This window comes from Rhamphochromis longiceps, linkage group LG3, assembly GCF_057381845.1.
Source record: "Rhamphochromis longiceps isolate RC_006_pf linkage group LG3, R_longiceps_female_GT1.1, whole genome shotgun sequence".
In the NCBI taxonomy this organism is placed as follows: domain Eukaryota; kingdom Metazoa; phylum Chordata; class Actinopteri; order Cichliformes; family Cichlidae; genus Rhamphochromis; species Rhamphochromis longiceps.
The window spans coordinates 27,037,962-27,054,907 of record NC_140559.1 but is presented as its reverse complement, the minus strand read 5'-3'; the positions used below and the strand labels follow the sequence as shown (position 1 = coordinate 27,054,907).

General features: G+C 39.1%; 1 protein-coding gene across 1 annotated transcript in view; it reads right to left on the bottom strand.

Annotated features, from left to right (window-relative positions):
- Window positions 1-16,946, bottom strand: part of LOC146673737 (uncharacterized) — a 94,087-nt gene that overhangs the window by 4,633 nt on the left and 72,508 nt on the right. The window contains exons 10-21 of the mRNA XM_085384683.1: window positions 14,454-14,636; window positions 9,856-9,918; window positions 9,367-9,429; window positions 9,130-9,204; window positions 8,705-8,803; window positions 5,803-5,871; window positions 5,457-5,513; window positions 4,841-4,915; window positions 4,000-4,092; window positions 2,859-2,951; window positions 583-657; window positions 160-249 (exon numbers count right to left, since the gene is read on the bottom strand). Coding sequence (XP_085240809.1) covers window positions 160-249; window positions 583-657; window positions 2,859-2,951; window positions 4,000-4,092; window positions 4,841-4,915; window positions 5,457-5,513; window positions 5,803-5,871; window positions 8,705-8,803; window positions 9,130-9,204; window positions 9,367-9,429; window positions 9,856-9,918; window positions 14,454-14,636 — 1,035 coding nt within the window. The remainder of the gene's footprint in view (window positions 1-159; window positions 250-582; window positions 658-2,858; window positions 2,952-3,999; window positions 4,093-4,840; window positions 4,916-5,456; window positions 5,514-5,802; window positions 5,872-8,704; window positions 8,804-9,129; window positions 9,205-9,366; window positions 9,430-9,855; window positions 9,919-14,453; window positions 14,637-16,946) is intronic.

The following is a 16,946-nucleotide window of genomic DNA, read 5'->3' as shown; positions in this document are numbered from 1 at the left end:
CTGGGATTTTTTTAAATAATTTAGATGCTAAGATTTTGATTTATTGATTCATTTATACTGTACAGTCTGATGGTGAGTAAATATTGATGTGTGCAATTACTCTATTCATACAGAGAGTTGGCTCAGTAAATTCAAAATGTTTATAATGGAAACACAAACCTCCAGATTTTTTTTCTCCAGCTGCTCCAGTTTCTCTGCTGTTTCTTTCACCTCCTGGAGCTGATTGATGATTTTAGTATTCTCCTTCCACTGCAGGTGAAATGTTACATGAAGAAAGAGCAGAAGGAAGAAATGTTCATGTTTAAAACACAATCATGATAACACAACCAGTCACATTAAAGCTGTATGATGTAAATATAAGGGAGCTGATGTAGCATGATGTTAACAACATTAAGTGTTGTGGGATGACGTCAACAATCTTGCAGTGGTAGGATTTCAAAGTTGTGTTTGGTTAATGACACAGAAGCTGCTGCTGGACAAAACTGCAGGAATATAAGTGCACAGGTCTGTGATCATTGGGAGGATGACAGCATCACATGTGTCCATGTTTACCTCTGTGTGCTGAGAGATGCTTTCACTGACCTTTGAGTCCAGTGTAGGAAATGTTTCCATCAGCTTCTGAATGAATTCATCCTTCTCCCTCTCAGATTTGATCATCTGTCAGAAAAAAAGACAGACAGATGTTGATGTTTCTGCAGCATTTTGTTTATAAAAGTAACAAAATTATTGAAGCTTCACACTGTGAGTAACATGTTTCCAACCGTACTCAGTCTGATTGGTGGTTTTCTATTTTTTAAATGATACACACTGTATAGAATAAAATTTCTCTACTTTGTCTAAGAGAAACCAAGATTGCGTCAGTGTGTACAGCCTCTGCCGGAGGTTTCTTCCTGTTAAAAGGGAGTTTTTCCTTCCCACTGTCGCCAAAGTGCTTGCTCATAGGGGGTCATATGATTGTTGGGTTTTTCTCTGTATCTACTGTACAATATAAAGCGACTGACTCAGGAGACTCAGCTCTGTTTTTGCTTTTGGATCTGACCGCTGCCTTTGATACTGTTGACCACAGCATCTCCATCTCATGATTGGAGCATTGCAGCATCAAGGTCATTCCATCAGAGTGGTTCAGGTCTTACCTGTCTGACAGGACTTTCTGTGTGAGCTTTGGAGATTTTATCTCTTCCTCAGCTCCCCTTACTTGTGGTGTCCAATTTTATTATCTATTTTTATGCTGCTTCCAGGTCTAATTTTTTGGAAAATATAACATGTTTCCATTCATATGCCAATGACACTCAGATCTGTCTTCAACTGAACAGAAACTGTTCTGCCCTACCTGAACCCTTACTTCAGTGTCTTGGTGAAGTTAAAGCCTGGATGTCTTCTAACTTTAATAAGAACAAAACCAAAGTGATAACTTTGGGACCAAGTTGCAATCCCAGCACGTCTCTTGTTAACCTGCACAGTATTGAACCTTTTATAAAATTGCATGCCAAAAATGTGGGGGTTATAATTGACAGAAAGTTTGCATTTGAAAAAACAGATTAGCCCAGCGGTCTTTTTCCAACCTTATATCTATCTCTGAAATAATTTTTATCTTTTACAAACTTTGAACAGGCGATCCATGCTTTTATTACATCCCAGCTGGACTATTGTAACTCCTTATATGTTGGAGTTGACCAGAGCTGCCTTGTAAGACTGCAGTTGGTCCAAAATGCCGCAGCTCATCTTCTGACACGAACTACACATTTCCTCGGTGCTTGCCTCTCTTCACTGGCACACTGTTCACTTCAGAATTTATTTGAACATTTTATTGTTAACTTACAACGTTAACTTACAGCGGCCTTTTTTTAAACTGAGGTGAAATCATTTTTATCTTTTAAAAACTTTGAAAGGATGATCCATGCTTTTATTACATCCTAGCTGGAGACCAGCTGCAGTTGGTCCAGATGCTGCAGCTCGTCTTCTAACACGAACTAAACGACTTCCCATATTTCCCCGGTGCTTGCCTTCACTTCAGAATTCATTTTAAAATTTTATTGTTAACTTACAAAGGCCTGAAGGGACAGGCTCTCAGGTATTTATCTGACCACCTTCTAGGTCTCTAAGAGTAAATGATCTTTTGCTTTTAGCCATACAAAGGTCAAAGCTGGTTCACAGAGGTTATTGAGCGTTTGGGGTCGTAGCTCCTAAACTGTGGAATAATCGACGCCTACACATCAGACAGACTCCTACTGTCAATCTTTTAAATCTTATCTTAAAATACATTTATATTCACTGGCTTTTAATAGAGTATGAGAGTTATTTGGTATTTGATGTTTGGTACTAATATTATAAGTTATTTTACCAGTTATTTTGTATTTTTGTAAATCACTTTGATCAACATTGCTGTTGTAATGAAATGTGCTATATAAATAAATAAATGATAAAGAATCTAAATTATGTAAAGTCACAAACTCATAAAATCTAAACTCAACCAAAACTGCTGAGGGTTGGTGCTTCAGCTTATGAACTGTAATCAGTTAGAAAAGTTAGAAAACACTCTGATTTGATGGGAAAAACATTTTTCTACTTTACTGAAGAGTTGATTGTTTCATCCTCTTTCATCAACATCTAAAAATCCCTGTACAGGGAGGAAGGTGACTGTTTATTTACTGAGATCAACAGCAGCATGTGTAGCTTCCAAATCCGTATTTAAAATATATTTTACACCTTTACATTTAGTTTTATTTATTTATTCATTTATTTATTTATCTAAATAGTCTGTTAGTGTGTAAATACTGATTTGGACTATTATTTTATTCATAATAATTCATAAAGAGCTGAGTCAGCAATTTCAGAATATTTATAATGAAAAGACAAACCTGCTGATTTTTGGACTCCAGCTGAATCTTCAGGATCTTTGCTGCTTGTTCCAACTGCTGGAGCTGATGGATAGTTTCAGTTTTCTCCTCCGACTGCAGGTGAAATGTTACATGAAGAAAGAGCAGAAGGAAGAAATGCTCTCTACTGAGATCAACAGGAGACTTTTCAGATTGAAATCTAAACTGGAAAACTGAAACTTGTTGCTTCTAACATGTGAATGACAATCAGATCCTTTTACACAGCAGTGAGTCTGCTCCTCTCCATCAGCCTACGACAGCAGCACCATCACACAAAGCCAACAAATCATGTATGTAAAGTGAAGCAGCAGCTTTAGTTTAATGAGAAGCTGAAACACAGCTGATCCTCTGCATGATCACAAACACCAGAAGTGAAGTTTCTGCTTTGACTGTCATGGTCCTGAGTCAGTGACACAGTGGTTCCAGGTCTCTGGACTTTATAATGTTTGAATATTCTATGTTGGTTTCATTTATTTTATGCTTTAAGTGTGTTTAGGTTAGAATAAGCCTTCCCTCTGTGTTCTCCGTCCTCTTGTGTCTAGTTCTGTTTGTTATTTGTGTCTCAGTCTTGTCTCCATGCTTATTTGCCTTTCTGGTCCCCAGTCATGTCTCTCTGTCTCATTTGCACTCAGTGTGTGTTTCTCATGTTTCCCGTTTTATTTCAGTCTCCTGTCCTGTGTGCATCATGTCCAGCTGTGTTCCCCGAGTGTCTCCTCTCTGCCCTGATGTCCTCTTGTGTATATAATGTATGTGTCTCATCTATTTGGTGTTGTGAGCTCGGTCTAGCTGTGTGTCTTGTCTGTTTAGAAAGTTTCTGTAGTAATATTTCAAAGAGTTAGTTCCCAGTTCATGTTCACGTCACCTGTTTTCTGGGAATTTAGCAATAAAACTATTTCCAGCACAGTTTTGCCTGAGAGTCCACAACTCTGCCTCCCACAGAAAATTTACCATGACATTGACTGAGGTTTGGTTGTAGACTGCCTCAAGATCATGTATGGATGATATATTTAGACCCTTAGATTTAGATTTGTTTATTTTTCGTTTATACTGTAAAGTCTGCTGGTGAGTAAGTACTGATGTGCACTTTTATTCTATTCAGTTATAGAGAAATGGAAAGACAAACCTCATGAGTTTGGAGCTGCAGCTGCTTCTTCAGGTCTTCTGCTTTTTGTTTCACCTGCACGAGCTGTTTGATGATATCAGTGTTCTTCCTCCACTGCAGGTGAAATGTTACATGATGTTAACAACATTTTTTTTATTTTATTTATTTATTACTTATATATAAGGAACCCCATTAGCTTCCACAACAGTGATTACTGGTCTTCGTGCACAATGCATAAAAATCAAAAACCCTCTTACAATATTTACAATAATCAAAAACTGTGTAAATAGATTTTTATTTTTTTTAAATTAGGAATAGTAGCTAGTTCTCTAAGGCAGTTATAAGGCAGTTTATTCCTCTTAAAATATGCTCTCAATATAACGATTTTTTAAAAAAAAAATTGCTTTTGGATCAAGGAATTTCTAAATTGCAGTTTGTTACACACCGTGTAGCATGATTGTGTATTTCATACAATACTGCAGCTGAGCAGAGAAAACATGTGTTGTGTTTAACAGTGTTGCTTTCTTTATAAATAAAAAGAAGCCAAAGTGTAATTTAGTTTGTACTGGAAGCTAAAAATGTTTATTATCTATTCGATCGTGCATTAATAACATCTTATTTAGACGGAGCATTTCCTAACCACAGCTATGGCCTGTCTCATTTTCTTAATGACAGAGTCTCTATGCTGAGACCATGAGGTGGTGATTTATAGTAACACCAAGTAGTTTAATCTGGGTGATCCAGCTATGAAGAGAATCAGTTGTGGACTGTTGACTAAACTCTACTTCCAGTTAACATAGATTTAGGTTTAGATGAACTAGAATCGTGTTATTTTTACTTACTGAGCGATGCTTCCACTGACCTTTGTTTCCAGTGTAGGAAATGTTTCCATCAGCCTCTGAATGATTTCATCCTTCTCCCTCTCAGATTTGATCATCTGTCAGAAAGAAAGACAGATGTTGATGTTTCTGCAGTGCTTAGTTTATAAAAGTGACAAAATTATTGAAGCTTCACACTGTGAGCAACATGTTTTGTGGTGATCTGTATGAAACAAAACCTACACACAATATTCGAAGCACATAGTGCACACTGTGGGAATTTACAACTGTGTGTAAGGCTCTGATATCTATTCTGTGTGACTTAAAGCAGTTATGACATGGTCTGATTTTCTCCCCCAATAAAGGAATATTTAATATATCAGTCTACTCTTCATTCTATCAGAAACAGTTTTCTGGTTGTAAACTGTCTCAACACGTTTAAACTCAAAGATCCAAAGATTCTGTGATAATATGCATATCATAGAATCTTTGTCATATGCTAATAATAACTCACTAATAATATGCAGAGAGACTTTTTAATGTTCTTAAATAAATATAGCCTAGAATTTTTTTTCTACACATATTGTAGAAAAATACTGGTGTGCACTTTTATTCTACAAATTCAGTCAACAAATTCATAATGTTTATGGAAACACAAACCTCACGACTTCTGAACTCCAGCTCAGCCTTCAGCAGCTCTGCTGCTTGTTTCACATCCTGGAGCTTTTTTAACACAATAATGAAACAACCAGAGTCACATTAAAGCTGTATGATGTAAATATAAGGGAGCTGATGTAGCATGATGTTAACAACATTAAGTGTTGTGGGATGACGTCAACAATCTTGCAGTGGTAGGATTTCAAAGTTGTGTTTGGTTAATGACACAGAAGCTGCTGCTGGACAAAACTGCAGGAATATAAGTGCACAGGTCTGTGATCATTGGGAGGATGACAGCATCACATGTGTCCATGTTTACCTCTGTGTGCTGAGAGATGCTTTCACTGACCTTTGAGTCCAGTGTAAGAAATATCTGCATCAGCTTCTGAATTATTTCCTCCTCCTCAGATTTGATCATCTGTCAGAAAGAAAGACACACAGATGTTGTTTCTGCAGCGCTTTGTTGATAAAAGTGACAAAATTATTGAAGCTTCACACTGTGAGCAACATGTTTTAACTATTGTGTCCTCTTACTCAATCCGATTGGTGCAGTTATTTTAATTATTAATTTAATTACGGTCACAAACTCACTAAACTAAAGTCAATTTATTTCATCAGCACTTTATTTAAATACAACAAATGAGTGTTGGTGCTACTCTGCTCCAGGTTATGACCTTGACAATAAATTGTAGACTCTGATGCCTGAAAAAAACCTTTATTATTTCTGTCAATGTGAATTTTATAGAATAATTAAGGATTTAAACAGAACCACAGCTTTTACAAGGATACTTTAATGCACAGGTGAAACCAGATATTTACAAACACTTCATAAAAAAACTTTTTTCTTTACCGTCAAACTTTTTTGTTTTGTTTTAGATCAATAAATGTTAACATATTTTTGTATTTGTGTAATGTCAGTATAAAGACAAAGAACATGTTTTTTCATTACTTTCATGCACTAAGTTTATTGTGTCTTTATCTAACAAGACTTCAGGAAAACAACTGTGGACTTCCACATGTGCGGCTCATCTATTGGTGCAATTTCCAGATAACTGAAGGTCCCACGTTCATCAGTTCAGACAATAATACACAAGTATAAAAACATGGGAACGTACAACTGTCATACTGCTCGTGTAGGAGACAGATTCTGAGTCCAAAAGAGGAATTTTTTTGTGTGAAATGTGCAAAACAAACCCAGGACATCAGGAAAAGACCTTGTGAAGATGCTGACTGACACTAGAAAAACAGCGTCACTGAGTGAGTCCTGTACCACGAGCTGAAAGGTCACTCTTGGAGGAAAAAGACATACTTGAAAACCATCATAAAAAAGTCAGACTACAGTTTGCAACATGGGGACAAAAATCTTAATCTTTGGGGACATGTCCTGAGGTCTGACCAAACAAAAACTGAACTGTAATGATGAACTTTATATTTGAGGAAAAAGGAGGAAGCTTTGAAGCCTCAGAACATCATCCCAACTGTGAAGTGTGGGGGCGACAGCATCATGTTGTGGAGCTGTTTTGCTGCAGAAGGGACTGATGCATTTCACAAAATAGATGGAACGTAAACAGTACACGCTTAGGCAACATCTGAAGACATCAGCCACAACGTTGAACCTTGGGTGTAAACTGGTCTTCCGAATGGACAATGACCCCAAACATACCTCCAAATTAGTTACAAAGTGTTTTAAAGACAACAAAGTCAGGGTGTAGGAGTGGCCATCACAAAGCCCTGATCTCAGTCCCACAGAAGATTTGTGGGCAGCACTGAAAAGGTGAGTGACAGCAAGAAGGCCTACAAACCCGACCCAGTTACACCAGTTCTGTCTCTCAGTGAGCCCAGATTCCAGAAAACTATTGAGAAAGTTTGTGGAAGGAAATCTGAAACGTTTGGCTGAAGTGAAACAGTTTGACAGTAATTCTACTAAATACTAAGATGTGCATGTATGCTTCTGACTCTGATGAAAGTAATAAAAAACCCACAACAAATATCTTTCTCTATTCTGACATTTCACAAATACAAAAAATATGTTAACAAAAAATTTTACTCTGATTTGATGTTTGACAGTAAAGAAAAATGTTTTTTTTCTGAAGTGTCTGTAAATATCTGGTTCCAGCTGTATCTTTAATATAATGAACATGTGCAGGATTCTCACTCCTGTCTTTGTCTCTTCACACAGTTAATCACATCAAACGTAACAATAAACAGAAACTTTAAATCTCACTTCCACTTAATGCTATTTGATCAGGTGTGTGATAACATCAATATTTAATAAGGAATAAGTTCAAATTTCAACAGCACAAAATGCCCTCAGTTTAAAAAATAAATAAAAAAATCCAACTTTCTACTTTACTGTGAAGCAGGTTTTACAGTGTTTCATCCTCTTTTACCCTCATTGTGCTTTTGGTATGTGGCTAAAGTTTGTTAAACAAAGAATGAGTGAAGGTTCTACATCCTGCTTCCTACAACTGAACAGATTAAGACTGTATCCACATGATGGCCATAAAGGAGCAACATGTTCTTATCCCAAAGCGTAACATATCGACACTGTGACAAATCGTCGGTATGTTGTGCTTTCACCCACCCAACATGTCTGTGTGTTACACGTTTGGAAACATGAGAACCGTGTGGAATGAATCTACACATGTACATTTATTTTACTTTTTCATCGCTTTGAAAAACACTGTCTGACACGATTAAGGCTGTGGTTCGAGTTAGGCCTGGAATAAACAGCTGGATCGTGTCTTACCACCAGGAGCGTATCATGGGACACTGAAGGTTTGTTGTAGAACCTTTTGCCTCAGGATGTGACAAAACGCTGGCATGTTACACGTTGGGAAAGAGAGCGGTCTCAAAGGAGATGTTATTATTTTGCTTCTTTGTCACTGCTTGTAAGAACCCTGTTCATGCTGTATTGATCCCTTTGCAAAGGTTTTAACTTTCTTTTAAAAAATCTCAGAAAATCACTTTGATTTATTTTTTCCACAACATACAAAAAATCTCTGTGCAGAGAAATTTCTGCTGTGACTGATGCTTGGCTGTAGACTGCCTCAACATGCAGATCTTAAACTGAGTGGGGAGGGTTAGGACAATGAGACCCTGAGATCCAGCACATATTCTTACTTGGACACATCCTGGATTCTTTTTTATATTTCAGACCTTCAGATTTGGTGAGTAAATATTGATGTGCATTATATTCATGAAGAGAGTCGAGTCAGCACATTTTGAATGTTTACAACTGAAAGACAAACCTTGTGAGAATTCTTCTCCAACTGATTCTTCAGTTTCTCTACTCTGCCTTTCACCTGCTGGAGCTGTTTGATGATTCCAGTTTTCTTCTCTGACTGCAGCTGAAATGTTACATGAAGAAAGAGCACAAGGAAAAAATGTTCATGTTTAAGACACAATAATGAAACACAAACAGTCACATTAAAGCTGTATGATGTAAATATAAGGGAGCTGATTTAGCATGATGCTAACAACATTAAGTGTTGTGGGATGATGTCAACAATCTTGCAGTGGTAGGATTTCAAAGTTGTGTTTGGTTAATGACACAGAAACTGCTGCTGGACAAAACTGCAGGAATATAAGTGCACAGGTCTGTGATCATTGGGAGGATGACAGCATCACATGTGTCCATGTTTACCTCTGTGTGCTGAGAGATGCTTTCACTGACCTTTGAGTCCAGTGTAGGAAATGTTTCCATCAACTTCTGAATGATTTCCTCCTTCTCCCTCTCAGATTTGATCATCTGTCAGAAAAAAAAGACAGACATATGTATGTATGTTTCTGCAGCACTTTGTTGATAAAAGTAACAAAATTATATCTAAAGTTTCCTTCATAACTCTTTACAATACAGAGATAAAGAGGATTTTGTCAGCATATTAAAAATGTTTACAGTGGAAGAACAAACCTCGTGACATTTGGACTTGAACTGATTCTTCAGTTTCTCTGCTGCTTGTTTCTCCTGCTTGAGCTGATTGATGGTTTCAGTATTCTTCTTCTCTGACTGCAGGTGAAATGTTACATGAAGAAAGAGCAGAAGGAAGAAATGTTCATGTTTAAGACACAATAATGAAAACACAACCAGAGTCAGATTAAAGCTTTAAATAAGAGCTGAATTATGGAAATATAAGTTGGTTCATATAAATAAGTAACAACTTATTTATTTAAATGTTTTATTTGAATTATCTAAATAATTTAAATAAATGAAGGCCCAAAGGATACATTTGATTTTGAATGTAGTGTCTCCAAAAATAAAAGCAGATTTTACTTAAACACACTCACACACAAAATATAACATTTATAAAATCTGATTTATAAAACGAAACAACTGTTTTGTGTTTGTTGGTAAAATTTAACAGCATCAATGTCAGAATTAAATGTAAAAACATAAAAGTACCTTTTTGACTTTTTCCTTTGTTTCTTCATTCCTCTTTTCCTCATCCTTGAGTTTATTTTCCAGCTGCAGACAGGACGAAGAAACATCACCGTTTTTAACAGAGAAACAATGTTGTTTTAGTACTTTATGCTTTTCGCTTATGCACAAATGACATATATTTATTTATTTAGGAGAAAGACCTGATTGACTCTGGATAAAGCTGCTACACTGGCAACACAAACGGAATTTGCAGTTCAACAAACTAAGTCCATGGAAAGAGCACTTCAGCGATACACCACTAAAACCACCTGATCTTCAACCGGTTACATACACAAAGAAAATAATTCCTGTGTTAGGCTGAACATCACCCTTTTAGGCAACACTGTTCTACCTGCTGCTCCTACTGCTTCTGTGATCTCTACAAACACATCACCTGCTTCCTGCATCCCTGCTGCCCAGATATTGACTGTGTGCATAAAGTGAAACAACTCTGAAAAACAACTCTCATGCCTCCGAACGAGGCAGAATTTTCTTGTAAAACAAAGGGGGGCCTACCAAAAACAAGTTTGGGAACCACTGCTGTAGACAAACACCAGGGTCCTCTCTGATGATGGCCGCCGCCCTCACATCTTATATACACACAGACACAAAGATGTTCCACAACTCTTACACGTTGCCTCGTCTCACCTTCCCTTCAAGGAGAGACATTTACGACTGTTTTTCACTGAGCTGTTGCCTCCCTTCTTCCACAGATGATCTATCTATCTATCTATCTATCTATCTATCTATCTATCTATCTATCTATCTATCTATCTATCTATCTATCTAACCCCCCACAAACCTGAACGTCTCTGACTTACTGCCGCGGCCGCTGTGTGTGTCTGTGTAGAACACATGTGATAGAGCATAAGACACGTTTGTGAAGCTAACCTAAGTGACAAAATGATACAACTGTTACTAAAGTGATATGGTTAAAATATGTGATCAATACATAGAATAAAGAAATTTCCACCACATGGCACAGAGAAACCTGCGGCGTTTACTTCCTGCAAACTGTCTGCAACAGAACAAACATGTTCTACTCTTGAAAAAGAAGCTCTTTCTTGTGTGTGGACTGCAGAGAAAAGGAGAACATATTTGTGAGGCTGATGTTTCACGAGGACAGACCACCAAGCTCTGACAATGCTGCTGAGCACCAAAGGAATTCATAGGGCATAATGAACTCTCAACTCTAAGTAATTATGTTCTCAGAGGCTCATTGCACCATGTACAGTGAGACCTACATTGATTGCAGTAGCACATGAAAGTCACCAAAGGATTGTGAACACAAAACAAAGATTAAGAGCTCTCTGCTGGTGGCCTCAGCTTGCCTTTTCACCTTCTGCTACTACTAATGATGTTGTTCAGCTCCTCTCGTCTGTCTTTAGTCGTCACAGCAACCCAGAGAAAATTAATGTGTAGCCAGGTGGAAGTTCGATATTATGGGACATGCCACTGGATGGCGCTGTTTCTTTTGGGGTACCCCTGAGAGCGCAAGGGATCATGGGGATCTACAAAGACATTCACGGGAGTGCTAGCTTGCATTGGTGTTATGTGGGTGTGCAATGCCTTTTTTCGCTGTGTGATCTGTTTTGAATGCAAAGTGTGCAACAGTTAAGGCACCAGGAGTGGCTGCAACCAATTTCGCCGTTCATCTCAGAGGGATCTATGTTCCGTTTTCTGCTGAATTAATGCACTGTATGTATTTGAGTTCACACTTGTATTATACTATCTCTGTGGATAAGAGGGAAATGTACCTTGTTAACTGTTTAATCTTGGCTCTGTGTCTTAGCAGAAGCCACTACAGTTATTTTTGCACTGCTAAGTTTGTTTTATTTATGTATGGGTTTATATCAGACACAAAATGACACTAGACGTCCTTGAGTTCCAGATGCTGAGAAAGTTGGGGAAATAACCTGCAGTAGCAGTGGGTTACCAGTGCACGAAGCTGTTACTGGATAAGAACTGTCTGTAACAATTTTATTTCTTTATTTTTACAACCTTTTTATTTTCTTCTGAGTGCTTACTTTATCATTCAGATTTAAAGAACCCCAAAGATAATCTGTGTTCTGGGCTGGTTAATTTAGCCAGGCTACACAATTTGGTACCAGGAGTGGGGTATCTGCAAAAGTGCAGCTCAGTGATTTTGTTTTTTATGGGTTTCCGTTTAAGTAGGTCATTTTACGGTAGAGCTGGGCGATATGAGATTTTTTCATATCACGATATGTTTTTTTCATTTCAGGCGATAACGATATCTATCACGATATAAGCCAAATAACTATATTTGTAAGATTTAAATGTGCTGTTGCTCACAAGTAAAATGTGAAATAATCAGCAGCTTGTTTTTATTTAAATATTTATTTCCCATAATAAGTTCAACAGGGTAGATGTACTTAAGGAACATGAGACTTTTTCAGATAAATAAAGGCAAATATTGCAAACTACACAAAAGACAGCCGCTAAAGCGTTTAAGTTTCAAAATAGAACAAACGAAACAGACTAAATTGTCAATTCCACTTAGAAACAAAATATTAATTCTAAAAATAAATCTTAGTTTGTTTTACAGAAGAACAGACAAAACTGACTAACTTTTGTCAATATCAAATAAACTGAGAACTAAAAGGAAATTCTCAATCTCTCCTTGTTGTATAGCTTAGCTTTTCAAACAGTTTTAACAGTTACTTTAGTCTGACAAAAGCCGAATGACGAATTAGCGCTTCCAGTCAGAGACTGAGGCTATGTCCACACGTACACGGGTATTTTTGAAAACGGAGATTTTCCGTTTTCGTTTTAAAAAAATAATCCCGTCCACACATAAAGGCAGAAATGAAGGAAAACGCTGCTATGAACATGCCAAAGCAGCAGGTGGCGCTAGATTCCTAACCGTGTAGAAATGTTGGCCAATCAGAAGTCTAGAAGCCTCGGTGGGAAAAAGTAAACAAAGCTGGGGCATAGAAGCAGAACCGAGTCGTATGTGTGGAGGGACAGTAACTGTGTGTATATGTAAGCATTTAAACACTGCAGAGAGTAGAATTAACAGTAACAGTATTGTAGAAATTCATTTCACCGAAACAATAACGTGGCGCACAGTGTGACGCATGCACCAGTTTATTGTATTTCCAGACTTGCTTTCGGCACAATTTACAGTGCACGCTACTCTGTTTTTTGTCAGACTTGAAATAGCCGAAATACCTTCACACTACGGAACTTCTATGGCTCTTCCGTTCGACAATCTCTCCGGCATTGGAACCATCATCTGTTTTCTCTTCGGTCACGCTCGGTTGATTTTTCTAGTCGGCACACTCATTTCCTCCATTACCCGCTGGCTGCTTCCCAAACAAACACACGTGCGGCTTGGCACTTGTGCTGTACGTAACAAGTCACGCGACGTGAAGCTGCGGCTGTGATTGGTTCGGCTCTGCGCTACTTAATTTGGATCGGCCGACCTTTTTTTTTTTTTTTTTTTTTTTTTTTAAGAGGACAAGAGCGGCGAGGTCTATCGCGATAGCTTAATTTCTCTATCGAGTAAAAGTTATATCGCGATAGATATCGTTATCGTTCTATCGCCCAGCTCTATTTTACGGTGCAAAAAAAAAACTGTAGTGGTGGTCACCCGCGGCGCGAGGGATTGGAAAGGACCTGACGATTGGGGCCATACCAGAGGTGTGCAGAGGAGCAGTGGCCAGTCTGTCCAGAAGAAGCCGATTTCGATCGAGGGAAGGATTCTTTCCAGAGGACAAGAGGACATCAGTGGCACCTAGCTGAATAGACTGCTAAGGCAATTTCTGCATCCTGACCAAAGACTAATCTGGACACAGACATTTCATTATGTCAGACACAAACAGTGACGATGACCAGGGTTTGGCGGTGGCCGCTGCAAGGGACCCTGTCACTGAGCTTCAGGCAAAATTGTCAGAACTGAGTAACAAATATGACCAGGCTATGGCCAGGGTAACTGCTTTGAGTGACGGTAAGTAGGTCATATGTATATCTGCCGCGAGAGCGACCTATTCAACCCTTTAGAGGGGATGCAACCGTAGATGGACGTCCTGTAGAGGAATTTATTGATGAAGTACAGAGGGGTATCATAACTAGAGGCTTGGGTAATGATGATCAGGTTGACTTCATTTTTTCCCTCCTCAGGGGTTCTGCACTTGAAGAGATCAAGTTATGCACTGGGGGAGAGCAGATTGAACCCGAAGAAATTTTTTGTTTTCTCAGAGAAGCTTATGGTGAGAGGCGCAGTGTAGCACAGTTACTGCAAACCTTTTTTAGCCGTTTCCAGCTAGAAGGTGAAGATTTCTTTGAGTACTCACACGCTCTGTCCCAGATCCTCCGCTTAGCCCTTAAACAAAGGCCTGACACAAAGATGGCAGTTAGAGACCAGTTTGTGGAGGGAGTAAGAGACTCCACTCTGCGAAGGGAGCTTCGCAGATGGTGAGGGAAAAGCCAGAGTCTATGCTTTTTGATGTATGTCAGGAAGCAATTGCTTTGTCTATGGAAGAAAAACCTAGTGGCACCAGAGTTGCCAAGAGCAGGCCCATTTTAAGTGACAGTGCGGTTGCAGGGGATCAGAGTACCCGTGGAGCTCCAGATAGGTCATCTGCAACTCTAGATGAAATCCTTAAGGTGGTTTCTGAGCAGGGCAAGGCTATTGGGGAGTTACTCAGTGTGGTTCGGAAGAGTGTTACATCCGAAGAAAGGGCCCCTAAACGTGGGATTCCCAGATCAAAGTTCCAGTTCACTGATGATGAGAAGCCCATCTGTTTCAAGTGTAAGGGAGTTGGACACATTGCTGGGGAGTCCAAAACCCTTAAGCAAGGAGCTTCTCCAGTTTCTTTTCCTGCACCTGCTCAGGGAAACTAGCTACCTCGGTTGCCAAGAGCCGGGCAATTCGAGGGGAGACTACTGGCTCAAAGACCCTAACTCGTGAGAGATTTTTTGACAGAGCAGTTGGTAAATGTCCTGAAGTTGAAATTGAGGTGGGAGGGATTAAGGCTAGAACCCTTTTTGATACAGGGAGCCAGGTTAGCACCATCTCAGAGGCATTTTTCCGACAACACCTAATGGGTGAAGATGATGATGTAACCCCTACAGCTAAATGGCTTAAATTGACTGCAGCTAACTCATTGCCAATTCCTTATATAGGTTACATTGAGCTGGATGTGCAGGTCATGGGGTTAAAAGTGCAGGAGTGTGGGTTTTTGGTATTCAGGGACCCCGCCCCAGAACCCGGAGGGCCACAAGACCAAGAGCTAATGTCAGCTAAAGTTAAGGTGCAGGAAAATGATGTGGAACAGCAGGTGGAAAAAGGTGCCAGCAGACTAGAGGGATTCCCCCCTGTTCTTGTTGGAATGAACATAATAAAGAGATGTAAGGAGCTAGCCATTGCTAGTTTTGATTCAACTCTCGGAGGAGAGTTAAATGCTGCTTGGGGAGAAGCTTTTCAGGGGGTGCAAGCCTGCGAAATATTAGAGAGGTCATCCACCGCCCGGTTAGCTGGTAAAAATACTGTACACGTGCCAGCATCATCCGTGGCCACAGTATTTGCTAGAGGGCTTGGGAAAGTTTCAGATGACCAGACCTTAATGTTACTTGAGCCAACCAACACGCTCGTTCCCAGCGGTTTGGTTGTTGTTCCTACTCTTGTTGAAACTGACAGGCACGTGTTTCCAGTTCAAGTTGTGAACTTCTCTCAGGAAGATGTGTGGTTGGCTCCCCGGACCAGACTTGGTGTGCTTACTGTAGTGGAGTGTGTTGAGAATGCAGCTGAGGTGCAGTTTAATCGTATTTCTGCTGACCACGAGGAAGTGTCACTGAATAAGAAAGGGACTTTTCTCAGTTCATGGGCAGTTATTTTGCGCCTTGGTTTTTCCACACGCTTCTTGCGACCCTGTTGACTATTTTGAATGAAGCGCTTGATTGTTCGATGATCACGCTTCAGAAGCTTTGCAATTTTGAGACTGCTGCATCCCTCTGCAAGATATCTCACTATTTTTGACTTTTCTGAGCCTGTCAAGTCCTTCTTTTGACCCATTTTGCCAGTGGAAAGGAAGTTGCCTAATAATTATGCACACCGGATATGATGTCATTAGACCACACCCCTTCTCATTACAGAGATGCACATCACCTAATATGCCTAATTTCGAGCCTATACAGCTTGGAGTAAGACAACATGCATGAAGAGGATGATGTGGACAAAATACTCATTTGCCTAATAATTCTGCACTCCCTGTAGTACGTACCGTACGTAGTACGTGTAGTGCGCGTACTTCAAGCGTGCGGTCTCTTAATTGGGACACAGCCAACATGTCTTGAAGTTCTCCAGAGGCCTCGTAATGAACTACTCATTTGATTCAGGTGTGGTGACCCAGGGTGATATCTAAAACCTGCAGGACAGCAGCTCTCGAGGCTGGGAGTTGGCTACCCCTGATGTAAATATAAGTTGGCTGATACAAAAAAGCAAATAAATAAAGATCCAATGGATATACTTGCTTTTGAATGTAGTGTCTCCCAAAATAAAAGTATTTATTGCTTAAAAAGATAAATTAAAAAAAATTATAACATTTATCAAATTAGATTTATAAAACAAAGAAAATTTCAAAATATTCACAGGTTTTTTTGTATCTTTTACTTGAGTGCAGCTGGATTTCAGTGTCACTAAAAGGTTTTTGGTGTCTTGTGTTGGTCAGGAAAGTTTAACAGCATCAGTGTCAGAATTAAGTGTAATGCACCTTACTTGGATCTACAATGTATTTTATATCTGTGTGTTCAATATTTTGTCAAGCTCATGTTGTCTACGTCCCCTTTTTGTCACCCCCCAATGACGTTCAGGTTCATTCAGGTTCATTTTTGTCAGCTGTGTTTTCCCCAAGTATTCTCACTTCCCTCTTTACTCTACTGCATATTTAAGTTCTCTGTCTTCCTCTGTTCAGTGTTGGGTTGTCTGTTCGTCTTACTACAAGTTCCGTGAGTCTAAGCTCTTCATGTCTTGGGTTTCCCTGATGTTCATATTCAGGCTATATTCATGTCATAGTTTTTCATGTCTTAGTTTTAGTTTTTCCCAGTTCAGG